Here is a 27,864-nt window from a genome sequence, read left to right as displayed (position 1 = left end):
AAATGACTGCACAATAAAGTAGTGAGAACCCTCAGAGCGATGATCAAGAATATTCCTGAATTGTACAGCAGGTATAGCTAAATGACCTCCAAATTTCCTTTTAACTCTCCAAGATTCTATGGTTCTCATACCTAGAACATATACTGGGCAATGGCAAAATAAGACTTGGTACTGGTTATCTCACTATATAAACCTGATACCATAGAAAGATCTCTAATAGAGAATTACCTTAAAAAACAAATTTCATGTACAATACTAAGACACCTCTTTAAACAATTTAGGCAGTTCCCTAGAACTGATTATAACAAGATTTATCTTTTTAAGATTTTGTCAGAGAGAGAGAAAGAGAAAGAGAGAGAGAGCACAAGCAGGGGGAGGGACAGAGGGAGAAACAGACTCCCCACAGAGCAAGGAGCCCGACCCGGGACTCGATCCCAGGACCCCAGGACCATGACCTGAGCTGAAGGCAGATGCTTAACTGAGCCATCCAGGCGTCCCAAGATTTATCTTCTTTATAATCATAGCATTGTAATAACATGGAAGGTACTTAATATTTTCTATAATTTCATTCTTTTCTCCACCTTGAGAAATCTAATTTCATTTCAAGGCTTGGATCAAATATTTCTACCAGAGAGCATTTTTAAAAAAATGTAAAATCGGGATAAATAATACCTATGTCATAGGTTGTTAACCAAAGATGATCCATGCAAAGCGTTGGTAAATGGATTTTTAAAATGTTAGATATTGTAATTAACAATACATGGCTTTATTATATCACTTATCCCTATATAATTTGCTTGTGCATTTGTATCCCTCTCTAAATTATGAGCATATTGAATGTAGGCAAGAGCCATGTCCTTTGCCATTGTACCCTCAAGGCTTAACCCACAGAAGTAGCTCAGCAACAATTAACATAACCATGAATCTTATACTCTCTGTTGCATGAACTAAAAAAATCATGGTATTGTGGAATGGAAGAAATCTTTAAAATGTTTATAATGAGAAGAGTACAACTCAGAATGATAAAGTGACTTGCCTAATATTACATGAAGTGATGGAGTAAGAATACAGGATTTTTTTAACTCCAAATCTAGTTGTTCAGAAGTTTTCTGTACAAAATTGTTTCAAAGATCTTTGGAATATTGGCATCCCATATAATAACCAACTGTGCTGCACTGTTCTGTTTTTTTTTTACCTTAGTGGTCAATTAAATTCTGATTTTGTTGGCAATGACAATGTGCCTAGCTAAAAAAAAATACACATATCCAAGTCTCCTTTGCATGTAGAGGTAGCAGTGTGACTACCCTGCTGTCAAAACAAGATTTTTTGGTGCTTTATGGAAAGTTAAAAATATATGTAATACATGCAAGGTGACTCTAGCCTGTTTCATTACAAATGGTGGTCTATTAAAAAATATACATCATAGTCATTTCCAATTTTCAAAATTGTACTTCAGTAACTGTTCAATTTATCGTAAGTACTCAAAAATATAAATGACCACATCTTAGGCTATGTCCTTTATAGCATATAAATAAAAAATGGAAAAGTAATTTCTAGTTCAATTTCTAGATCTTAGCTCTACACATTTCCTATGTTAGCTTGCCATCTTGTGGCCTCTTACTCCTGTGCAACTCAGTATCTGACCATCACACACTCACACATCCACTTTTTCATTTGTTTTATATGCAGCATGTAAGTTAGGTGCACATCCAATTTCACTCCGAGACCAACTTCATTCCAGCAAAGGTTGACAAACCTGTAGTCAGAAATACAAATGCTGGCAGCTACAAGTGAATCATCTAATTAAAAAAATAAGCTCTGAGAGACAAGTACTTAAAAAACATCTGAATATTTATTGAATAGAACATGCATACGTTTGCTGAAAAGGAGTGTACGTAATTTTTTTTTGTGAAGTCAATATGAACATGGCCTCTGATAAAGATGGGAAAGCAAAGTAATAACAGGATTTAGATGCAGATTTTACCAAATCAAAATGGTCAGATGGTCTTTCTTCCCATTCTAACAGAATTATGGAATCTACTACAATGTTTACTTTCTCTGAAGGTATACATGTGTGTATGTGTACACGCACATATCTACCATTGTAACTACAATTTAAATTTTCCTTCAAGCAGTATTCTAGGTTTAACCTCAGTAAGAGCACATGGGTCTTTCAGAATAGATGAGTCAGGTGGTGACATCTGAATAAAAACGTTGACAATTACCTCCAATACCAGCTACTTCCTTTCTATGGTTGTGATTAAATGAGTTGACATATAATGAACTCAGAGGTCTGACACAATTGTTTATTAAATATAATCTATTGCCCATATGAGATAGATAACGCCAGATTTCAGTCTTTGGCTTCCCAAGCCTCCCTTCTAGGGTCTTTGAGCTCAGTACTTTAACTGTTGCTCCCCTGACAGCCCAATTCAATGTACCAAAGACCTGAAAGCTCTGACAAATGGAGCATGTCTGCCCTTCGCTTTAGTGTTGTACTTCTGAGAAAAGCTGCCTACACAGATGTTAAGTGCTTGGTCAACGAAAAGGGAAAGAAAAAAAATGTATACATCCTATAGGACTGGGTTTCTGCTGACAGTTTTAAAATCAAAATTCAATTTTTCTCTCATTGTTGGGAATACTGGCTTAGAGAGAAAGAATAACACTGTTAAAATCTCAGTGATTACACACAACCCACCATTTTGTGGTAGAAAGGCTCACACCATTACATTGAACATTCTGGATGTTTCTGGTCATTTCACTTCTAGCAGAACAGCTGTTGCCTCTCATACTTCTGGCTCATCAACTTTGGCTGGGGAGCTGGTGTAGGATCAAGATTTTAGAATTGCTTCAGTTCCTCATTTTATACTGGTAACATGTAGGCTACATTAAGAAACCTATTTTTAAAGTGTAAGACATCAACATATGCCACAACATGTGACAGAACTTAGAATTTTGCCTTATTTACTCATAAGTATATTGCACTGCCTTCCATATTTGCAATGATAAATTTCACCATATAATCCTGACACTCTCCACATTCATCCTTCTGCTTTGAAATTGCAATACTTCCAGCCAACAGGACAGTAGAGAAAGCATTCTAAGCGAGGGGTCAGACCTGTTTTGTAGGTTTACTATTACAAGTCATTTCACTTCCCCACGTCACTGTCCTCATCTATAAAAAGGTTGTTACTTTTTCCTCTTATGGGGCAGGGCTTGAGAATTCGTTTTAAACTGCCTAAATAAGGCTAGACCACCACCCAAATGCCGTCATGGGATGAGAAAATTCCCTTTGAGGGCTTATATACTTGAGAAAAACTTTGTAATGCTCCAGCTTTAAGAAGCTGTTAAGTAGGTTTAGTAAACACTTCTAAGGATTGCTTTGAAATTTTCAAATAAGTAAATATAATGTGTTTACTAGGTAACTGTGTTTTAGGGTTGGAGGTGACAGATAAGAATTGCCAAAATGACTTGAATATTTGGACTGTATTGATTGCCGAAATATTTTTCCAAATATGTAAGAGATTGATTCTCTGTATATCCCATCCCCCTTCCTATCTGTGTTTAGGTGTTGGTTAACATCTTGAAGCCTCCACATAAAAGGGGCTATTTTGGCTTGGTGAGAAGGGGGGCACTCTCCTTTTAGGGGTGACTCTTAGGTACCTGTTTCCAGTGAAGAATTTCCTGGTGTGATCTGCTCCTTAATAGTTTGAAAGCTACTCTGTGTCCTCAAAAGTCTAGTGACATAAACACTTCACTGCTGTAGAGGGACCACAGCACATGAGGGCTATCATTATCACCCTGATGCCCCATTCCTCTTCTCCAACAAACCCCTGGGTGACAGGGGTTTTTAGGGGATCTAGGGATGGTAGTACTAAAGGCTGTTTTAAGGGCAGCTTGCATAGTGAACATCCTTTTGACATGCCCATAGTTACTTTGAGGGAACACAAGAACCTGGAAGCTGAAATGGCAGCAAACAAAACATCTACTAGTTTAATTATAGGGCTCCCAATACACACCGACTATAGAGTGAGAAGAGAGCTAGCTGGTCAGAATCCATTCAACCCCTCCACAACTGCTTATTTTCCTTTCTCTTAGCTTCTTTGGCTTAAGAATACACAGCTGCAGCAAAAATCCCTAGTAGTAAGCCCTTTGTTCTTCTGTGCTCCCTACCTTCATCAACACAGCTACCTTCTTCATGGTGCCAGACTTGATGCCAGAAGTTCTTTTTTTTTTCCCCCTTTGGAATCAATATTAACCGTAAACAACAACAGACAATATATATGTGTATATAACATTAAAAATACCATTTACAAATCATATACTAATCGCCTGGGGGAGAATTCTCTTCAGCTACCACGACATTTTTTTACATCATTCCAAATAAAGACACCGAGCAACTTGTTACTTCATTTGGCAGCCTATGTTTTCCAAATAAAGGCATATACAAGCTCTGGAGTCAATGAACATAGTTTCAACTCTCGGCTATGCCACATACTAGGCAAGATACTTAGCCTTTCCTCATCTTATTCAATTTCATTTTAAAATGAGAATATGAGCACCTAAGAATTGATGTTAACAATAAATGGAAATACAAGGAAAGCTCTTAAGCACAGTCTAGCACATAGTGGCAGCCAACAAGTATTAACTGTTACTATCATTAGCAGATCTGATACATGGGACTAGGCCTGGGAGAGCTAGAAACAGCAGATTCTTGTTAGACTGTAGCCTTGGTCTTGAAGTATTCAAAGCTTCTCTCTCTTCTTGGTCACTATAAATGCCCTCTCCCTACTATCTCCATTCTTACTATTCTAATTCCTCTCCCTGACTTCTGCTTAAGCATTTCAATTCTATTATGTTCTTTAAAGAGTTATCTCTAGAGCTGTTTGCTACTTCACAAATTTGTATTCTGAAACCTTAACTGAATCCGGATCTCCCAAGACTTCTGGGCCAAGAGGATACAAGAAACTACTTCCCCCAAATCCTTACATGTCCCACATAGCCTGGAAGCATGCTCCCTGACAAACCTCTTAATTAAGGACTTCAGCACTTGACTCTGTCTCCTTATACCCAGTTCTACTAGGGATATCTTCTGTACACAGTCCATTCAATAAATTAGACAAAAATTCTTTAAATTTTTCAACTCCAGTAACTTTCATATACATTCTAATTCAGCGATCTACTACAGCCATTTCCAAACACTGCAAGCTGCATTACTCCTAAAATCTTAAATTTCAATGCCCTGGTCTTTCATATCTAAATCTTGGCTTTATTCCCATTATGCCCTTTCTTTGGTGCCACAAAGACCTCTAGTCCCTTGACCATGCTCTTCTCTTCAGTCCTTTTGGCTTTATTTCCTACTCTAATTGGGCTCAATTCATTGATGTATTTACTCCTGCCAGGACTATCCAACCTCTTCTTTCTCCTCCATTCAAGCTGAAGAACAGTACTGGAAGTAGTACATAATCATACAGATGGTGCCACTACAAGATCATGCTCTCAATTCAGCTGTGCATTGAATGCTGATCAGTAATCCTTTTATACCTGCAACTGAGCTCCTTCCCTCATTCTTCAACTCAAACCTTTACCATTTAAACCTTGGTTTCCTACTTTTCCAAGGCTTGCTATCCTGTACATTTCTGTTTCCTTTCTTCATGACAAGGAGCTCAACATTTCTACTTAACAATAGTCTAAGAGAGTAGGGTGCCTGGGTGGCTCAGTCGGTTGAGCGTTTGCCTTCAGCTCAGATCATGATCCGAGGGTCCTGGGATCAAGCCCAACATCAGGATCCCTGCTCAGTGGGGAGCCTGCTTCTCCCTCTCCCTCTGCTTGTGCTGTCAAATAAATAAAATCTTAAAAAACAAACACACACAAAAACAAGCCTAAGAGAGGTCACTTTTAATTGTGTAAGGCTAGTATTTCTAACCTGCATTCTTAAGACCAGGTTCCATCTACTACTCAAACTTCGACCTCTTTAACAGGTACGTCCCCAGAATCCACAAATATTTTAAGACTCATCTTAAAATCTCTCAAATAAGGGAAAGCACTGACCAATTTCCTTTTGTCATGCAAGATACTTAAATAATTCATTGCCTTGACTTCTTCAGCTCATTCACCAATTGAATATAACTAAACAAACATTACTTGGCATCCACCAAAACTTCTTTAAAGATCCAATGACTACCAAAGATTAATTCTAGTAGCCTCTTTATTCTTAATGATCTCCCAGTGGCACAATACAGGACCAACTATCCCTCAATATTCTCCTCCAGCTTCCATAATGCCCCACACCCTTACCTCCATTCCTGGTCTCACCTAACTTAAACCTTCCTTTCCAAGTCTTCTTTGCTAGTTTCTTTTTTTCCTGCCCACTAAGTGTTGGTGTTCCTCAGGGTTCTCTCCTTGGTGATTTATCTTTCCTTACATGCTTGCTATTGCTTTCAATTCCAGCAAAGTGTAGTAAGTGCTCACTGCATCTCAGATTGAGCAAAATGCTGATGAGACAGAAGCCAAAATACTTGCACTCAAGGGATTAAAGTCCACAACTGTAGTTTCAGACCCCTATAAAGAACTGATCACTATTCCTCTCTGCCTTAATGACCTATAAGAACCTCAAACTCAATATTAACCTTTCTTCCAGCCCTATTCCTTCTATATTACCTTGGCAAAGAGCGTCACCATTCACAATTACCCAAGCTAAAACTTAAGAATTTTACAACATATGCTATATTTCACATCTTTATATATATATATAGATATTTTTTTTAAAAGATTTTACTTATTTATCTGACAGAGAGAGAGAGAGAACAAGTAGGCAGAGAGACAGGCAGAGGGAGAGGGAGAAGCAGGCTCCCCGCCGAGCAGGGAGCCCAATGCGGGGCTCGATCCCAGAACCCTGGGATCATGACCTGAGCCGAAGGCAGCCGCTTAACCGGCTGAGCCACCCAGGCGCCCCTATTTTTCACATCTTAACCCCTCCTCTCTACCAAATCCTTCTCAATGCAACTTGAATATGCTCAATTTGTCTATACAATGAAAAACTGGTTGGACTCCATGACACTCTTTAGCAACTATTGTATCAGTCCTTTTTTCATTTCAATAAAACACCAAAAATAGGTGTTTACACTTGCTTTCTACACTTCTCCAACTGACTTCCACTCAAACTAAGTAATTGCAAAGGTCACGGATTACTTTCTTACCACTAAATCCAAAGGATACTTTACAATTTCCTTATCTCAGGAGAATGTGACACCTTGAAATAGTTCATCCTACAAGTCTCATGATTTTTCCTATTTCTCTCTTATCTACTTGGAAATTCTGAGTTTCTCAGAGTTAGGTCCTGGATCCTTTTCTATACTCTTCCCTTAGGCAATCATCAACTCACAAAACTGCTTTTATCCTCACCTACCTAAATAACATTTCTTCATTTATTCAAACCAAAAACCTGTAAATTTTCTCAATTTCTATCCTCTTCCTCTTTTCCCATAACCCATAATGATCAAGTCCTGTCAAATATCCTAGATCTCTCAAGTCTGTCCACTTTTCTCCTTCAGCTATCACCACTCCTCAAGACAGTATTCGTTCTTCCCTGGACAACTTAGCCTCCTTAACTGGTCTCCTTGAATTTTCCACTGGAACACTCCCTCACCAGAATGAACTTTTAAAACCAGCCTGGAGTTTTCTCTAACTTCCCTCCCCTTATCGCCTTTAGAGAAGTCTTTATTAACTTCTTTCCCTCACCACAGACTACATAGTACCAAATTCTCACTCTATTATATATTCTTATAATGCCCTTGGCACTAATAATTATAGTAATTGTGTAGACTCTGAGCTCCAGGAGAGTCAGAATCAAGTTCTCTTTACCTCCCATTTAAGCATTCAAGAAGTTTTTACTACCACTAAGTATGTAGTATGTGCAAGGTACCGGATTGTTCCATGGCACAGAATAAAAAGCAATTACAACCTGATAAATGCTATCAAGGAAAGTTGAATGGTGCAATGGAGTAATTGATAACGGGGCTGAGGCCTAAGGCCTAAAGAATGAGTGAGTGAGTACACAGTAAAATATAGCATTCCAAGCAAAAGAACAGCTAGTGCAAGGACCTTGAGATGTGAAAGAGCCTGGCTTGAGAAACTCAAGAGAAAGCAATGTGGCTAGAACACAATGGGCAAAGGAGAGCAACAAGATGTATTTAGATAGGCAGGCATCATAGTAAAACAAACACCTTATTTTATTCAAAGGGCAATGTGAAGAAAAAATTTTTTCTCCACCCACTCCCCACAAACTAAAATTACTTAAAAAAAATTAACCTAGCTTTTGGTGGGGAATATTCGGAAGAAAGCTCATAAGAATATTACAGTGGTCTAGGCAAGAAATGATTTGGATGAGAAGTGGGTTCCTTTTCACTTGAGGTAAAAATGCTTATACTTGTTACCAAACATAGAGAAAGGGTGTGAAGTGGTTATCATGATGATGTTAGAGAACCTAGACTGAGAAATCTAGGTAGTGATTTCACTTACCCAGATAAGGATACTGGGAGAGGAACAGATTGAAGGTGGGGTAGAGAAAGAAATGATTTTGGGGTGTTATGTTTAATTCTGAGGTAGGCAGTTGAAATTACAAGCCTGGAACTATGAACAGTTTGGTCTTAGAGGTATAAATTTGCGTGTGATGGTACATTCATACTGAACGCCAGAGAATGGACTAAATCATCGAGAGAGAGAGTGGAGACATATACAATAAGCCAAGGTCAGGTATTGGGAGAGGAAACAGGGTTGGACTCAGTGATGGAGCAGCCAGGAGAGGTAAGATAACCAAGAGAGAACATTTCCAAGAGTAAGTCATTAACCCTGATGAATGCTCCTAAGGCAGTGAATGAGCAGAAAAAAAGAACAGATATGGCAGCATGGAAAAGAATGGTGATCCTGATGAAAGCAATTTTCGGAACAGTTGTGGTATATGATATATAAAGTGGGATTAAATGAGAAGAAATGGAATGTTTGACAACTCAGATTAGCTCTGATGGGAACCAAATAAAAGGGATTATAGTTAGATGGAATCACCCTCCCCATATCCGCCCCCCCCCCTTTTAAAAAGGTTTTATTTGAGAGAGAGAGAGAGACACGGCGAGAGAGGGAACAGAAGCAGGGGGAGTGGGAGAGGGAGAAGCAGGCTTCCCACGGAGCAGGGAGCCCGATGCGGGGCTCGATCCCAGGACCCTGGGATCATGACCTGAGCCGAAAGCAGACGCTTAACAACTGAGCCACCCAGGCGCCCCCCCACCCCCTTTTTCTAAGAATAGTAACTACTAGGGCACATATATAGACTGTTGAAAGGATCTAGTAGGAGAAAGTTTGATGAAAACAGAGTAGCTAATTCAAAGTTTTTGAGGTGAGGAAGGATTGATTTTTGGTAAGAGTGCAGATCTGTAGATGGGCTTATAAATTTGGTGGTGAAAAGTGGAGAAAATTCCGGTCACGTTTTTCTATTTTCTCAGCAAATGTGATTAAAACGCATTGATGGAGTAGGAAAACTGGAAAAAAAAAAAAAAGCGTGGAAATCATTTAAGTTTGTGGAAGCAAGGTATTACAGTAACACTGCAGAAAAACTGCCAGTTTTGAGTCTGAGATTACAAACTTGCCTGTTGTAGTAATTTCCTCCCACTCAACTGCTCAAAGGCAGACAGGTTTTGAAATTGTTCTAGATCACGACAGAGAGAGGGGCATGATCTGAGGATACCTGCAAAGGAGTGCATGTAACAGCTGGATCTAGTCTCTAAGTAGGACAAGTTGAGGACAGGGTGAGCGGATGAATAATGAGCAGGTGGTAGGATTAACTGACTAGTTGAGATGAGGTAGAAGTATTTTTTAGTGGAGATATCCCAAGCAGGTGAGCTAGCAGTTTGTGGCTGGACAAAGGGAATCTGAATTCCAAATATGGAAGTGATACATGTAGGGCTCCCATTTATGGAGAGCAGATCACTGAAATGAAGCACCTCTACTGAGCAAAACCACTGAGAAATAAAGCAGATACGATCATTTTGTTCACTGAGAGGTAGGTAGTGTTGGGAGGCACAGATAATAAACAATATAAAATTAAGAACTGTTACAAAAGGACATGTGAAACTTATCAACTGGAATGGATAAACTGGCCAATCAGAAAAATCACCACTTGTAAACAGATGATACATGCTGCACTGGTGCACACACCTGCTGATTCTCAGCCCTGGTTTGATGAATGCCATTTCAGAGGAGTGTTTCCTAAAATGTGCTCCTTAGAACACTTAGTAGGGTATATCTGAGTATTAACATTAACAAAGAAAAATATTGTCAGTTAAGTATGAAAAATTCCCATTTAACAGTTAACATGTTCTCTGCACAGAACTTTCAGTCTTTAATATACTGCTGTGCACTGGATTCTTTTAAGAGCGAGCTACAACATGCAGTTTAGAAAACTTTGATGACAGAAGTTCCAACCTGGTAGTAACTCATTACAATAAACATTTTGAAAAAGGTTGCCTTACTGTTTTACTGTTTCTCAACTCTGTTAACATCTTTTCTTCTGGCCCCCACCATTTTTTGCCTCAAGTCTCCCTGCTTTTAACTTCCAACTTATCCAATCTATCCTCTATATACTACCAATTATCTTTCTAAAATTGGCATCTGGTGAAACTGTTGAACTTAAATGCATTCAGTAACCACTTAATAAATCAAAACTGAAAACTATATGGCATACAAGAACCTTCATGATCTGGCTCATTTCCTCTTCAGCTTCTCCAACCCCCTATCTTTCCACATAAACCACTTGCAATACTGCAAATGCACTATGCTGCTTCATCATACCTCCATACCTAGAATTCGTTTCCCCTATGACCATCCAAGGACTGGTCATTCATCTTTCATGAATCACTTTTCTATAGACTTTCATAAACACCCACCCCTGCAATAGAGCATTCCCTCTTTGATATCTCTAGCTATAGTATTTATGAGTATTTATGTAATCTTAATAGCTACAGCAACTGTTTGCTTACCCAGTGATCAAAAAATTGCCTTGCCAAAACTCGATCTCTGTCTAGCCCTTTAAAATAATTTATGCTGAATTTAACATTGCTGAAAATCTCCCAAACTGTTACCTTTTCACTTCACGATACATTTTGAATACGTTCTGATCTGTAGATTCAAATTCTTTGGGTTCAGAAGAGGGAAAAAAAGTCCATTTTTAAATGATAAAACCTAGGCAAACTAAGGCTGTAGGAAGAAAGTATCTCAAGACAATAGACTGAGGAAAAGTATACATGAAAAATATATACTTTAAGATTACTTTTTTAATACTTAGGCATTACATTCCATATCAAATTTTACCAACATGCTGTTCTATAAATTAATATTTTATACCATAGCTTGATTTTTGTTCCATGCTAAAAAGCCCACTCTGCCATAATTACTTTTAGCAAACAGTACCTGGAATATAAAAAAAATTAATTCAGTGTTGGCAAACTTTCTCCTGACATGTAGAATACAGAAATGTCTAAGGGTCAATTTTCTTGAGCTAATGAGCAAAAGAAAAGCCCCAATACAATGGTATTTTCACTTAACGGTGGCTCATCACTACATTTACCAGAAATAAATCTCCTTGCTATTGTACTGTTTAGGGCAGTTTTGCCAAATGCCTATCTTTAAGAACTAGGTCAACTTCCAAGAAAACTGTACGGAAACATTCAGTTGTTAACAAAAATTTAATATTAAAATTATTCAGAGTTAAGTTATTGTTAATTTAGGAAAAAAACATGTATTAATTACCCATAAGAACAACTTTTATTTTAATAAATAACAGTGGGCTTACCAAAGGGAAGGGATTTTAATGTGTCAAGTTTTATGCATACTGGTAATAAACCTTAAGGAGGTGAAACCAACTATTCAATATAACCCATTAGGCCCTAAAAATAAAACTATAATACTTTAATAAAACTTAAAAAAATATTTTCCAAAAGAAAATAATTCACTCCTTGACCATGCTTATTTATTCAGAGTACCAGCAATTTCAGTTAAGTGCTTCATTTTTCCTGCAAATCTGATGTTGCACAGGGAATATACACATTTTCATATTATTACAACATTGTCAATATCTCAGGCTAATAATATTGTGAATGCAACTGGTTTATAACAAACACAAAGTCAAAAATCAATGCTACTATTTATGGCAAACAGAAACAAAAGTAAATTCAAAAGATGTTTTCTTTTGTTTCCAGTACTGACTTTAGTTGGACTTCAAATGAAGGTAATAAACTCTCCTGCAATAACCTCTATCTCTGCCGTGAATCCACAGTATAAATATGGTGAATAAAGCTAAACCATAAGAGCTAACTATATACTGAATAACCAAAATAATCAATTATAACAACTAATACTGCTCTGGAAGACCAATCTAATGAAAAAAGTATCATTAGATGTGGTGGGAAAATACAAATCTGTACAATCTAACATCTATAAACAGTAAAATCAAAACATCCAACTTCCTTATAGAAAGTGTTTCATCTATGTAATTATAAATGTTAAGGACTCTTGCATTTTATAAACACAAGATGGGCTCACTTTGATGATACCAATTTTAAGATTTATAAAAATGTTTAAAAAAATCTTTCCACAAAAGTTTATACAGTTTAAAGCTATACACCAATCTATAAATCTCAGAAAATGGGAAAAAAAAAAAAACTTTATAAGATCACATGTATAAAACAAGAAATGAAATGTGATTTTATTTAAGGCAATACTGGGCTACTTCACAAATCACCACCTCAAATATTTACACTGCTCCACACTACTAGTTTCTATCACATTCACAAAGGATTTTTTTTTTTAATACCAAATGTTTAAAATCTTTGATGTAGTAAATTCTTTATTCACATTTCCATTATATTTCATGGAATCATAGTAACTATATCCAATTAGAAGCACTGAAAAAAAACCTGTAGCTATAGGAAACTGCTAAAGAATCTGCTATAATTTCACATGAATACCATCCCAAAATCCTGGAGGATAAATTTACAAAGCAGAGCAAGGTGTTGATATAATGTGCCTACTTTGTGAAAAGTAATTTTGAGATCATCTTGTAAATAAATGTTTTATGTAAAAAATCAATGAACCATGGCAGAGTTTCTACTTTTAGTTCAAAAAATTCTTAATTTAAAACAATAAAAGAGCAGTTTTAAAAACTTGATCACTTAGTTAAAAATTAAAATTCCAAATATAAATGTGTCATTTAATAGTTTAGACTTACACACTGCTGGTGGCAGCAAATGATTTACAGTAATAAATATGTACAAAAAAGATATCTACAGACTACTGTTCTACATGAGCAGTGACCTGGTGAAACATAACAATCACACAGATAATTCAATTTAGTTCATGGAAAGGGGAACTGGCTGATAGAAATTTGAGGTGTAGTTCAACTATTTACAATAACTGAAGTATTGATTCTGTTCCTCAAGTCCCATAGGGATAAAAAAAAAGTTTTACATGACAAATGTCATGTTTTTTTTTTTTTTTCTTTTTGGCCAGGTTAATTCACGTCAGCAACAAAAATTAATGAGAAAGTTTCACAACTCTAGCATGCTTGATGGCTTCCTACTTAAAATAAAACCGTAAATAATGTATTTATAGTACATTAGTTATCAGTACTGCCCTCTACCTGTGGCTTTACCCATACTAATTTCTTTCATAACAGACACATCTGGATCATTTGAATGTACTTCAAGTTTTTTCAGACTGACGGTAGGTTTCATTTCCTGAAGTTGTTTTAACACAAGTTCAGTGCAATCTTTAAGAGTCTTGTCTAAAACAATTTTTACATTATCACTGCACTGAAGCTGTGATGGATTGGCAAACTGTACAAAGGTGTCACTTTCTTTACAAGAACATACATGATTTCCACTAGTCACAGCAGTCTTATCAGTATTTTTTCTTGAATTTGAATGGGATCCTTTCTTATTTCCACTATTTGGATGGTCTTTGTCAGAATTTTTCTTCTGCTTTACTGCAGACTCCTCAAGAAACTTCAGAAATGATACTTCAAATCCCATTGGTTTAAATGAGCTCCAGTCAAAAGATGCAGTATGCTCCTCCGTGGTTTGAATTGCAACAGCAGTTTCTTCTTCTTTATGCGTACTACTTAACTCAACTGCCGATGCTGGTTCTGCTTTTTCAACTTTTCTCTTTTTATTTTGGGAGACATTTTTTTCTTTATTAACTCTCTTCAAATTACTTGTTTTTTGTTTTTCTGACTGGCAGGGGTTATTTTCCTGAAAATCATTACTTACATTTGAAGAGGTATGAGCTTGGGTCTCCACACTTGCATTATCTTCATTTATTAATTTTGTAATAAATAATTCTGTTAGCTCATCCATTTCATCTTTCTCATTTTTTTCACTTTCTCTCTGTGGAACTGTAGCTGTTCTGGAGTTATCACTGCTCTCTGATACACATGTGTCAGAATTTTTCACATCACTCTTATCACCTTCTTGCTCAGAAGTGTCCTTTAGTTGTGAGTTGCAACACCGTTTGAAGACAATGAGAAGATTACGGTGTTGTGATGTAAATGCCTTTGATAATTTATGGCATTTATAATGTCTAATTATATTGCTTTCACTTGTAACAACCGATGTACACCCTTTTATCATACATGGATACTGGGTCACAAATCTGCTTGTACACTCAGATAAGGCATCATTTCTAGCCTTTATAGAATATACGTGCTTTCCACGTTTCAGAGAATAAGGCTTATTTTCTTCAATCTGCACAATTTTTGCAGTCTTGTTCTCTAAATTATCTTTTTTCTTTCGTTTCGTCTTAGGCATTTTGATTCCTTCCTTTCCAGATCTGTGTTTTGTCCCCCGATACTTAGACTTTGTCTTTTCTTGGTTTGCTTTGCTTGATATATTTTCCTGACCAGGTGTTAATCTTCTTGGCCGAATCAAATGAGCTTTGTGTTTGTCATTATGCTTATTAAAAATGTGCCGGAGGAGATTTGACCGAGTTGCATATATACGGTCACAGCCTTCACAGTCACACTTGTATATGCCATCTTCTTCAGTTTTACTTCCCCTTATCCCAATTCCATGATCTGCCTCAAGATGAACAACATAGTTCAAGTATGTGGTAAATGAAGACTTACACTCTAACTGGTCACATGGAAATTTCCCAACATCCACAGAAGCAGTCATACTTTCAATCTCCTCAGGAGTCATTTCATGAAGTTTCATGTAGTGTTGTATCAGGCCAGTAATTGCTTGGAAAATTCGAGAACAGTCACTCACCTGACATCGAAATTCTTTCACAGTCTGTTTAGTTTCAATTTCTTCACTTTCTTTACCAGCTTCACTTTCTTCTTCAACCTCTGCAGAAAATGCAGGTAGATCTGACTTGTGTACAGCCTGGTAATGCAGAATTAAGTTTTGCTGTATAGTAAAAGCGGCAAAGCAACCCTGGTGAACACATCGATAAGGTCTGTAGGGACTGTATCTTGTTGGAAACTCAAGGGAGTGAGAAACTGGCTTCTTGCGTTTTTTCTCCTCCTTTTCTTTTTTATGTCTCCTAATTTTCCGTCCTTTGGTTTGTATGTTTGTGAGAGAATTTGTATTACCTTGTTCTGAAGTAACTGTGATCACTTGCAAGGAATTTTCTGTTTTTTCAGGACTTTTTTTTTCTACAAGTTGTTTTTCTGGGATCACTGCTACATTACCAAGGGCATTTTCCTTCATTGCTCCCAAGTCTAAAGCGGGCTGCAATTCCCTTTTATTTTCCTCTGTCATAGTTAGCTGTCTTTTTACTTGTGTAACTCGTGGGGCTGACAAATTTTCACTCTGGGATTTTCTTCCATAAGGCCGTTTTATTTTTAACTTTACCATTTCTTCTGTTGTAAAATGATGGACCAACTGACAGTGCGCCCGGAGATTAGAATTTCTTGTAAATGTTTTTGTACAGGTAGGTACTACACATTTAAATGGAGCAAATTTCAACTGATTCTTCTTAATTTCAAGAATCATCTCTGGCGTGTACTGATGAATCTTACCATAGTGCTTAAATAAAGCATCCTTTGTCATAGCACTGTAATTACAGCCTTGGTTTTGACACACAAACGGTTTATTAACTTTGTCACTAAACTGAATGTTGCTTATCATTTCAGAAACTGGCTGAACAACTGTGACATTTGGAATTGGTTTAACAGGAGTGGGAGTCAGTGTCACTGATGTATTTATTAGTACACACTGGGGTGCTGGAGTGGACAGGTCATTTTCTAATTTTAATTTCTGCAAGCCTTCTAAAATTTCCTGTATTTGATCCTCCTTATGTAATACTTCAGACGGAGGAATGTTACTTTTTGCTGGCATGACACCTACGAAGGAAGAAAACTGAGAAGAATCAGGTAACTTGTTATTTTGTACAGTGTTTACTGAAGGAAGCTGAATGTTATAATTTATTTGAGCATTCTGTGATGTTTCACCAACACCGTGAGATCCACTTTTTACCTCAAGTATTTGAGAATTCATAGCACTTTTAATAATTTCAAGAGTCTTTTCAAAGTTTTGTATAACATTGTCTTCAGAAATCTGCAAATCAGAATTTATTGAAGTCGTGCACGAATTCAAAGCCATCATTTGGGAATCACCATTTTCAGTTTTTAATGTTAAAGGAGCTAACACTGTATGGGACTCAAGATTGGTTTTAAAGTTTTCTTTCACATCAGTAATAAATAACTGATTGTCAACATTATTTAATTTCTGTGTTAGATTTTCCACCAAACCCTGAGGCTCACAATTTGGAATTACATTTGAATGGAGGTTACTAGTTGGTATCTCTATACTCTTTGCTATAAGTCCCATTGCTGTTAAGTCACTTGTTACCAAGTTTTGGGAAGCATTAGGTGCAATTAGGGGAGGAGCAACTTTCTTTCTTCTCTTCGAAGCACTGTTTCCCTTCTTATTTAAATGACTAGACCTCGTGTTCTGAGGACCACTTATAACTGAAACACGTGAACTGTTATTGGTAAAATTTTGTGATGGCCCACTAGAATTAGGGAATGAACTAGAACACAAACCATTTTCAACAGTCTTCAGTAGTAAGTCATTTGTTGGGAAAACAGGCAAACTGCTGCATTCCTCAATGGAGGAAGTTTTGGAGTTTGGGGTCCTATTCTGGTTTGTCAGCAGGGGGTTTGGGTGGCATACAGTCTGCAACAGGGGTGGCACAGCTGGATTTGGCATCACTGTTGCACTTACTTGTGTCGCATCTGAAACACAACCTGTTGGAACATGAGAAAGCATTTCGGCACCCTCAAATGTACTGGGAATGCCAGCAGTTTCCAAAGCCTGTTTAATAATTTCACTTCCTTCTTGACTAACACTGGTACTAAAGCTAGTCACACCAGTCCGAGGAAATGTATTTGGTAAAAATGTTGATGAGCGATTTTCAGCAGCAAGAAGTTGCAGGAATGATGGATCTTTAAAACATGCTTCTGGACTGAAGGTAGACTGTTGCGGCTGCTGCAAATTTACTGCATTTGTGGAGAGAATCATGCTGGCAAGAAGAGAAGGCTGTCCATTATTCTGTAGAAGTTCTTGAGCAATTTCTGCTCCATCCAGTGGTTTACAGTAAGATCGCTTAGACAAGTGTCCACCCAGAGATCTGGGATTAGTAAAAGCCCTGTAACACCTGCTACAGATAAATTTCCCATCTCTGATAATTGCAGGCCATTTAGCCCTTTTGTTGTGCTTGGGTTTTCTTTCCTTCCCATTTGGGATCCGCCCACGGTCTTTTTTAACCTTTTCAGGTGCAGACTGTTGGGCACTGGTGCTATTAAAGTCATTTGCAACATTGACTTGTGAAGAAAAAACTGCATTTTCACCATTACCTCCCTTTAGAAAGGAGGAATTAGTGTTTCCTTCAATCTGTGAGGAAAAATGATTTGTATTATTTTCCAGTTGGGAAAAAACAGAATTAGCCCCATTATCTGCTGGTGAAGGGAAGAGAGACATTGAACTACTTTCTGCAGGTAGAGGAAGGAAAGGATCTGAGCCACTGTCAATATTCAAAGGCAAAACTGTTTTGGTTAGATCTTCCATTTGTGCTGGCAAGGTAGTAGTAGATAAATTTTCCATTTGGGAACATATAATACCACCACCTTGTTCATTTTTATCCTGAGAAGGTATATTTGGATTTATGACACTTTCCACTGAGGGCAACAGTGGAGTTGACACACTTGTTAAATGAGCTGGAAAAATGGAAGGCGAGACATGCTGCAACTGATTTGAACAAGTAGGATTCCCGTTGGCTTTGGTCTGTGGTGTAAAAAATGCATTGTTAGAGCTGCTCACCTGTGATGGCAAAAAATAAATAAACTTTCCATTATTTGGTGTATTTAAGTTGTTAGATTTCTGACCTTTTTTACTTTTGCGCTGCATTTTAAATGCAGCATACTGGTCAGGGTGTGCTGTCTTCATGTGTTTCCCAATACTCTGTGAAGAATTATAGGTTCGAGTACATCCCTCAACCTGGCAACTGAATTTCTGAACTGGCGCTTTTGGAGGCACTGATGGAGTTCCTAAAGAACTACTTGGGTTGGGCTGTGGTGGAACAAATGTGATACTTTCCAATGTCTTAAGAGATAAATTATAAAGATTGGATGATGTTTTAACATTACCTCCACATTCAAACTTGGAAGCTGGTAAACTGTTTTGAAATCCTGCCTGATTTTGCACAGAAAAGGTCATCAGGTTGTTCACTTGTCTTTCTAAGTTTTGTGGGGTAAGGTCACCTATTTTGAGGGTTTCTGAATTTACTAAAGAATTCTGAGTAATCTGGGCTTCATTAAAGCAATCCTGTTTTCTTTCTTGAAAACCTGGACGACACAAATCATTACAAGTATCTCCAACTGGTGTATGTAAGTCTGTGACCAGTGATTCAGCAGTGCCTTCCACAGCTGGGTTTTCTTGCTTTCCAAAGTTATCCTCGATGCCCTGATTGAGGGACACTTTAATGGATACAGCTACTTCACTGGCCTGAAGCAGAGGAGTAGTCACAGGATTTTCCAAACCATCTGACAATGGTCCATCAGCTGGCCTGAGCTCTGATGCAGAAATCTGGTCTTGTTTGGTCACAGCTGATTCTGCTTTGCTTTTATCCCAAGCATCACTTCTATCTGCCGGTAAGGTGTTTTCAATATTATTTTCTGAGGGAAGCATAGACCCCTCTTTCTTGATGCTCACTTCTGTGTTCGGATTCACTTTAGAAGGCTGAACACAATCTCCAGATGAAGTATGTTGGTCTTCAGGAGGCAGCACTTTTTCAGGAGTACTGTGATCGTCCAGATGCTTTTCTAGCTCACTCTGAGAACGATAAACCTTACCACAACCTGTGAACTTACAAGTATAGGTATTATAATGCTGTGCTTCATGATCATACAGTAAATAAGCTTCTGAAAAAATTCTGCCGCATTTAGGAAACATACACTTTGCTCTAAAGATTTGATGTTCCTTTCGGTGTGTTAAGAGCTCTGCGTAACTATTAAAACCAGCCTTACATTTCATCTGTATACAGATATATGGTTTACTGCCACAGTGCATTTGTAGGTGATCATTAAGATGAGTAACACTTACAAAATGCCGTCTACAGTACTGGCAAATAACTTTTTTGCTTTGCATTTCAAGAAAGCGCTTGGCATCTTCATTATCCTTATGCCCCTTTACATGAGCAATTAAATTTTTGAAGTACTTAAAGCCCTTTTTACAAAAAGTTACAGGGCAATTAAATTCATTAACAGGTACTGGTTTCTGGACTGGGATCACTTCTGGTTCATAAGATTTATCTTTGTCATCAGTCTCATCATCTGAACCATCATTGTCATTAAATACTATGAAGTCTGTTGAATAGAGACTATTCTTTTTTATAGGCCGCTGTTCCTGCTTGGTCACAGCATTAGTCTTCTGATTCTCATTGGTAGTTGCGATCTTAGGTGGCCTCCCCAATCTTCTTAATGGTTTCATAGCTGCTAGTCTCTCCTTACTAGATTGTTTAACATGCAATGTGACATGAGGGACAAAAGTTTCTTTAGAATTGAAGTTCTTTGCACATATAGGGCAACTGTAAATCCCATCTTTGTAATGTTTTTGAGCATGTCGTACTATTCTATGACCAAGGAATTCTTTGTCACATAGCACACAATACTGCATGTAGGCTTGCCAATTCCTAAACCTAGCAGAAATAAATCCCCTCTCTCTTAATTGTTTTATCTCTCTCTTCTTCTGCTTTTCATCACAGATGTCTTTAAGAAGGCCAGAATTAGCACCAATTCCACCAGAAAGTCCATTCATAGAAGTTTCTTTAATCTCTTCCTGGTAGTCCACTACTTTCTCATAAACTTCACTGTCGTTTAGTTCATCTATCGAAGACACAATAGACGCTTCTTCCCCCATTAATGCAAGACATTGTCGTTTTAATGTTTTCCAATCCCAGAATTCTGGATCAAAGGGCCACTGAGTTTTCAATACAAGTAAGAGCTCACAGCGTAGAGAATTTGGTATTGGAAGATTTTCTTCATCATATTTCTGATCTGGCTGGTTATACAGCATTTCCACAGCATAATATGCATCTACTGTAGGCTCAATAAGAAATTCACTCAGTTGACAAGCACGTTTAACTTCCAGATCATCAGGCAACAGGCACGAAATGGTCTTGCAAATAGATATTTTCACTTCAGTATTTTCTGTAGATTCCAAACGAAGGGCTTTTACACATAATTCTATACAGGTGGCAAGTCCAGCCCCTTCAGTCTGTGAAAAAGCAAACAGGAAATGTTAATTTAATCTATACTAACACAGGTTTGTGAATTTAGTAATTTTGAAACTGACATTTGCTATTCTCAAATTTTGCAGCAGCAACATATGAAATGCTGCCTCCTCTAAAGCACTGTAGCTTAGCCTTGTGTATGCATGTGTGTGTAAAATGAACTGTAAAGAATAGCAGAAAAAGGATAAGCATTGGGAACAAAGAGAAGACCTGGGTATAAAGTCATCTAATATAGCTAGGCAAACTTGGAAGTTATTAACTTCTCTAACCATTCACAGCCCACTTATAAAGATCAAAATAGCATTTAAACTTCATAAAACTGCTGTGAGCATTAATGAATATTATGCATCTAAAGTATCTGATATAGTTTAGTACAATGGTACTGGTACATAAGGAAATAATCAATAAATATCAACTTTATCACCAATCTTATTTCCTAAGTTTGTATTTACAATCCTTCTGAAATAAAAACCCTCTTAATCCAATTACAGAACTGAAAAAGTTCCTGTATTTCCTAACTTACTAGTAATGAAAGGAGATTTTCATTTTTAACAGAATAATTTGATCCTTCATAGGGGGGATTCTAGTTCTATTATACATTGGCTAAATGCCAAATCACATACCTCACTGTTGAACTATCTTAAAAATTAGAAGTACAAGGAGACACAATAAATGTTTTTCCTTTTGAATAAGTATCTTGAACTATTATTATAAGATAGCAGTAATGAAGGTTAAGAGTCATCTGAAGATATATGTAGTAAAGAGATAAAAATGGGTTTTAAAAGGACTAAGAGAACATAAATACAAGAAATAAGCCAGCTATTAAGATGTGGCCACAAGGGGGGTGGGAGGATGGGTTGGCCTGGTGGTGGGTATTGAGGAGGGCACATTCTGCATGGAGCACTGGGTGTTGTGCACGAACAATGAATCATGGAACACTTCATCTAGAACTAATGATGTAATGTATGGGGATTAACATAAGAATAAAAAAATAAATAAAAAAAAAGATGTGGCCACATTCATGAGAATGGAATATGTATTATACAAGATCAAAGGCAAAAAAGAAATAAGTAAAAAAAGCTGATAGGGTATTTTCACAGGCTAAGAAGGAAATAAAATATTTTACTAAAACAGAAGCTTAGATTTGTGGGCCAGTAGGAAAAGTGAGGGGAGGATACTAAATTGGCCTGACTTTAGGAAAAGCAAGGGCACAAAGACCAAGAAGAAAATGGACAAGAATAGATATAAGACCTATTTTTAAAAGTCACAGTGAGGAAAGGACAACAGGGAAAGAAGTGGGACCACATGGTTGTCTCCAGCTTTTACGTCAAACCTGTATAGTTATTTTCTACTATTTTGAGATAAATCTGAGCCAGAAAACTTTTACAGCAAAATATCTGCACCTCTCTTACATGCCTTAGGGGCTACTACTAATAATGGATAATTAGGTCACTGTCATAATATGAAGGGGAAAAAAAGACATGTGGTGACGAAAGGTGCATATTAGAGAGAAGACGTCTTGGAGAAATCAAAGGTCAAGTCAACCATAAAGATGATCTCAAGTGATAATGTAGACATATACCAGAAGGACTAGTAAGTATGTACAGAACGAGAATTCTGGAAAAGGCTGTATTTATTTAGAAAATTCAGGAAATGATGGAGAAAGAAATGATTTTAAGAAAGGATTCAGGAAACAGGTTTTGTGGATGCCATCTGCGTTGAGGAAGAGGACTGTAACTATTCTGTCATGTGACTGCTGATCCCTTCATAAACAACAAAAGCAGATTCAAAAATTCTACTTACTGTTTATAAAATGCAACTAAGATTATTTCAGAGAGAAACTCAACAGTTCTATTCTAATACAGTCTGCTATTGGATTCAAGGGTGCATTTCAACTCATTAAGGGCAAATGGCTTTGAATAAATTTGCTTTAAAAATATCTTAATGTTGTAATTAAATGTGAAATCTTAATGCCAACAAAACTATAACAAAGTTTTTATTCTTGTTTTCATCTCTGTGATTAAAAATTGTTGCTAGGTATATAACAAGTGTTTTTAAAGATGAATCTGAATTAGTAAGTTCCCATAAATATGTTGATTAAGCAACTAGCCTATAAAAATCTACTTAATTCATATCATTACTTAATAAGTTACTGATAACACCAACTTGAATTTAAGAGTGACAGGAGCAGAAGAAAGCTAAGTGCTAAAAATTCAGAGGAGGAATAGAGATTCACCCACGACTGACAATGATCCATCATGAGGCAACCTTCTGAAAGATAAAAGGTTTTATCTTTGGTAACCCCCCCCCACTTTTCTGTTCCTTTTCTCTGACTGCCTAGTATCCTTGGCCCCAAGCTACCCGAGGCTTACAGACTGATTAGTTCTCCCATGTACATCCTATTTAGCCCTTCTCCATCCACACACAGCATCACGTCTTACCCTGCTTTAAAATTCTTAAATGGTTACCTTTGTACCTCAGAATTAAATATATTCTTACTGGGGAATACAAAAGGGCCTTCACAATCTTTAATAATGCCTCATCTGGTCTAGACTCATCTTTTATTTTTTGCCCTACCCAAACAGCCTATATACCAGGTAAACTGAGCTAACTGTAATTCCTCAAATATGCCATTCTCTCATTTGTCTTGATACCACTTGTGATACTGTCATATAATACATACATACATATTTTGGTTTTCATCCAGGGTTCCGAGCAAATAGCTCCTAAAACCTTTGTAATTTCCTAAGTGGTAAGAGCTGTAAGGGCATCTTTTGTTCCCAGCTCCTGAAATAGCTCCAGAGCCTTAAACTGTGAAAAGGTGCTATTATTAATAAGGCCCTTTTAACCACAAAAGAGTTTATGTTAATGAGGCGATTTTTGGAAATCCCCTAGATAACCACCGGATGGGGGCTGAGAGGGGAAGAAACCTGTGATTAGAGGGTTGGAACTTTCAGCTCTTGCCCACATCCCCACCCCCAAGGAAGGGAGAAAAGCTGGGGTCTGAATCAATCGCCAATGGTGGCTGATGATTTAATCAATTATGCTTATGTAATGAAGCCTCTCTAAAAACACAAAAAGAAGGGGGGTTCAGGGACCTTCTGCACTGGTAAACACGTGGAGATCTGGGAAGGCAGACTGCTCCTTGCCCTATGCATATCTTCCATCTGCTTCTTCCTGAGTTGTAGCCTTTCATAAAACCAGTAATCTAGTAGGTAAACTGTCTTCTTGAATTCTGTGAACACTCTAGCAAATTAATCAAATCTGAGGAGGAGGTTGTGGGAACTTTTGATTTTAGCCAGTTGGTCAGAAGCACAGGTGACAAACTGGACTTGTGATTAGCATCTGAAGAGGGGTGTGTGTGTGGCAGTCTTATGGGACTGTGCTATCTCCAGGTAAACAGTGCTAGATTTAAGTTGTAGGATACCCAGCTGGTGTCCACAGAATCAGAGATCTGTTTGATGTGGAGAAAATCCCCACACATTTGATGACCCAAAGTATTCAGTGAGTAGTGAAAAGGGGAGAAAACTTTTTTCTGTACACCACTTTCTATGCTTTCTCTATTACTAGAAACACTTTCCCCTCACTCAGAGTCAACACAGACAAGCGGGTTAGAATGCCCACCTCTTTTATTCAGTCAGCACTACTTTATACCAGGCACTGTGCTAAGCAATGTGCTCTCACGGGAGTCTTAGCACTCCACCAAAACTGAAAGACCCATACCATATTACAACTGTTTGTGTGTCTCCATTAGTAGACTATGAAAGCCTTAAGGGCAGGGCTGTATTTTTCAAATTTTAATTTCAAGGGTCTAGGAAAAAGCATGAATAAACCGGCCAATAGTCTTCAATAGTTCCTGGAATTCTCATAGAGGGCTACCGGTTAACCCAAATCACTAACCCTGAGACTAAATTACATCATGTGAAAAATAAGGAGTTATACCAGAACCTAGTCACTAGAGCATTAACTTTAAGGTCTCTTTTAGTCCTAAAATAATAATAATCTATGATTCTACTTTTTGGTTTTTTTTTTAAATATTTATTTATTTGAGAGTGTGACGCACACATGCCACTGGGGGTAGGGGCACAGGGAATGAATCTCAAGCAGACTCCCCACTGAGCCCCAAATCAGGGCTCCCTCTCACTGAGATCCTGACTGGAGCCGAAATCTAGAGTCAGATGCCTAACCAACTGAGACACCACCCAGGCGCCCCTATGATTCTAGTTTTAAGATAAAACCTCTAGGGACACCTGGGTGGCTCAGGTGGTTAAGCAGCTGCCTTCAGCTCGTCATGATCCCAGGGTCTTGGGATGAAGCTCCGCATCAGGCTCCCTGCTCGATGGGAAGCCTGCTTCTCCCTCTCCACCGCTTGTGCTCTCTCCCGTGCGCTCTCTCTCTCTCTCTCAAATAAATAAAATCTTAAAAAAAAGAAAACCTCTGATCAGATTTCAGAAAGTAAAAAACAAAGGGAAAAACATTTTTGCAATAGGAAACAAGATTTTTGGGGCAGAGTACTTAATTAGCAAGTTGCAAGCTATTCTTGTGAATAGGTGAGCTCTCCCGGACCAACTTTCTAAGCTATTATTCATGCTTTTAACTGCTTTTTTAATGGACTTTACTTCTGAAAAAAGTCTCTCCAGAAAGATACTATTCAACAGAACTGTCCGTGATGACAGAAGTATTCTTTATGCTATTCAATATGTCACTAGCCACATGGAGCTACTGAGCACCTAAAATGTGGTTACTGGCTACCATAATGGAAAGTGTAGCTCTTGTCCAAGTTTTTCCCTCTCCAACACAATCTCCTCGTGAGAGGGGTGTTAAGGTTGAGGGAGGAGAGTCACTTTTACCTAATCTCCTTGATTAATCTAAGTAAGAAATGAAATACAAACTGGTTAGAGTTACCAGGTGGTCAAGAGAAAGTCGAGATTTATACCCAATCTGTCTGGCTTCTAGTTTCAAGCTCCTTCCACTTTGCTATACTGCTCTTCAAGTTAGACATAAAGCAGTGGCACAAGCTATATTTTAAATTGCACAGTTATTTTTTAAGAAATTTAGTATTAAGTTCATTTTTTTAACTACAGCACTACAATATATAAAACGAAAAATCAGAATGAATTAACAAGGTTGGTAGAAAAAGAACTAGAAAGCAGATGAATCCACTCCTGTTCTTTACTCCTGAAAGAGAAATTCTATTAACCTGAAAAGAAATTATTTCAAGGGGCGCCTGGGTGGCTCAGTCGTTAAGCATCTGCCTTCAGCTCAGGTCATGATCCCAGGGTCCTGGGATCGAGTCCCGCATCAGGCTCCCTGCTCAGCGGGAAGCCTGCTTCTCCCTCTCCCACTTCCCCCTGCTTGTGTTCCCTCTCTCGCTGTGTCTCTGTCAAATAAATAAAATCTTAAAAAAAAAAAGAAAAAAATTATTTCAAGAGAAAAAGTGAAGATATATATAATATTTATTGACCAACTACAGATTTTAAAAGTTACTTTTAAAGGGGGACAGGAGAGTATCCTCCAGTCTCTCCTTTCAAAAAAAAATTACAGATGAATTAAAAAATACTTCTTGGGGTTTCTGGGTGACTCAGTCAGTTAGGCGTCTGACTCTTGATTTTGGCTCAGGTCATGATCTCAGGGTCCTGTGATGGAGATTTTCTCTCTCCCTCTCCATCATGCTGCATCCATGTTAAGGATTTCTAAACACTGTTTAGCACCCCAATCTATGCAATGGCAGCAACTTTGGAAAATGTCTTCTGTGTACATTTAAAATGGAAACCAACTGCATTAATACTATAAGGGTTACTATAAGAAAATTAATTAATTCTGGGGCACCTGGGTGGCTCAGTCCGTTAAGCAGCTGCCTTCAGCTTGGGTCATGATCCCAGAGTCCTGGGATCGAGCCCCGTGTCAGGCTCCTGGCTCAGTGAGGAGTCTGTTTCCTCCCTCTCCCTCTCTCCCCTGCTCGTGCTTCCTCCCTTTCTCTTTCTCAAATGAATAAATAAAAAAATCTTTAAAAAATCTGTAAAATGCGGATTCCAATTGAGATAATTAGAAACACATTTGCAACGTCTGCTTATCACTTTCCTCTTCACTTGTTATCTAATCTGTTTAATCTACTTATTAATAAGTGTTTTCATTTCAATGACTACGTTTATTTCTAAAAGTTCTTTTGACTTTAAAATCTGCTTGATCACTTTGATAGTGTCTCTCTCATGCTTTAATTATTTTATGTCTTTAAATATATGTATTTTAAGCGTGCCTGGATGGCCCAGTTGGTTGGGCAACTGCCTTCGGCTCAGGTCATGATCCCCGAGTCCTGGGATCGAGTCCCACATCGGGCTCCCCGCTGAGCCCGCTTCCACTCTGACCCTCTCCCCTCTCATGCTGTTTCTCTCTCTCTCTCTCAAATAAATAAATAAATCTTTAAATATATGTATTTTATAGAACTTTCCATAATTGTGTTAAAGTGTTAGGCAAATAATTCTATTTCTCTACTGAAATTCATTCATGCCACTCTGTTTCATATGCTTTACAAATCTTTTTTTAAAAGATTTTATTTATTTGAGAGAGAGAGCACAAGCAGATGGAGAGCAGAGGGAGAGGGAGAAGCAGGCTCCCCGCTGAGCAGGGAGCCCAACACGGGGCTCAATCCCAGGACCCTGGGATCATGACTGAGAGCCAAAGGCAGCTGCTTAACGGACTGAGCCACCCAGGCGCCCCTGCTGTATAAATCTTGATGGTTAAATTTATTTGTCTTTATTTTTTTTAAAAGATTTTATTTATTTGACAGAGAGTAAGAGAGGAACACAAGCAGGGGGAGTGGGAGAGGGAGAAGCAGGCTCCCCGCGGAGCAGGGAGCCTGATGCGGGGCTCGATCCCAGGACCCTGGGATCATGACCTGAGCCGAAGGCAGACGCTTAATGACGGAGCCACCCAGGGGCCCCTACGTATTTAAATATACATAATTTATAGTGTCTATCCTTGTATATTTAATCCTATTCTTTTTCTCTGCCAAAATTCCCTCATGAG

The 27,864-nt window shown here is 37.9% G+C and overlaps 1 protein-coding gene across 4 annotated transcripts in view; it reads right to left on the bottom strand.

Annotated features, from left to right (window-relative positions):
* Window positions 1-1,830: 1,830 nt before the first annotated feature.
* ZNF292 (zinc finger protein 292) overlaps window positions 1,831-27,864 on the bottom strand; it is a 98,924-nt gene continuing 72,890 nt past the window's right edge. For all 4 annotated transcript variants that reach the window (XM_081828613.1, XM_081828614.1, XM_081828615.1 and 1 more), the window contains one exon: window positions 1,831-20,822. In XM_081828613.1, the coding sequence (XP_081684739.1) occupies window positions 13,671-20,822 (7,152 nt within the window). In that variant the 3' untranslated portion in view covers window positions 1,831-13,670. The remainder of the gene's footprint in view (window positions 20,823-27,864) is intronic.

This window comes from Leptonychotes weddellii, chromosome 8, assembly GCF_054177405.1.
Source record: "Leptonychotes weddellii isolate Sample4059 chromosome 8, ASM5417740v2, whole genome shotgun sequence".
Taxonomy (NCBI): Eukaryota; Metazoa; Chordata; class Mammalia; order Carnivora; family Phocidae; genus Leptonychotes; species Leptonychotes weddellii.
This window is presented reverse-complemented; position numbering and strand designations above follow the sequence as displayed.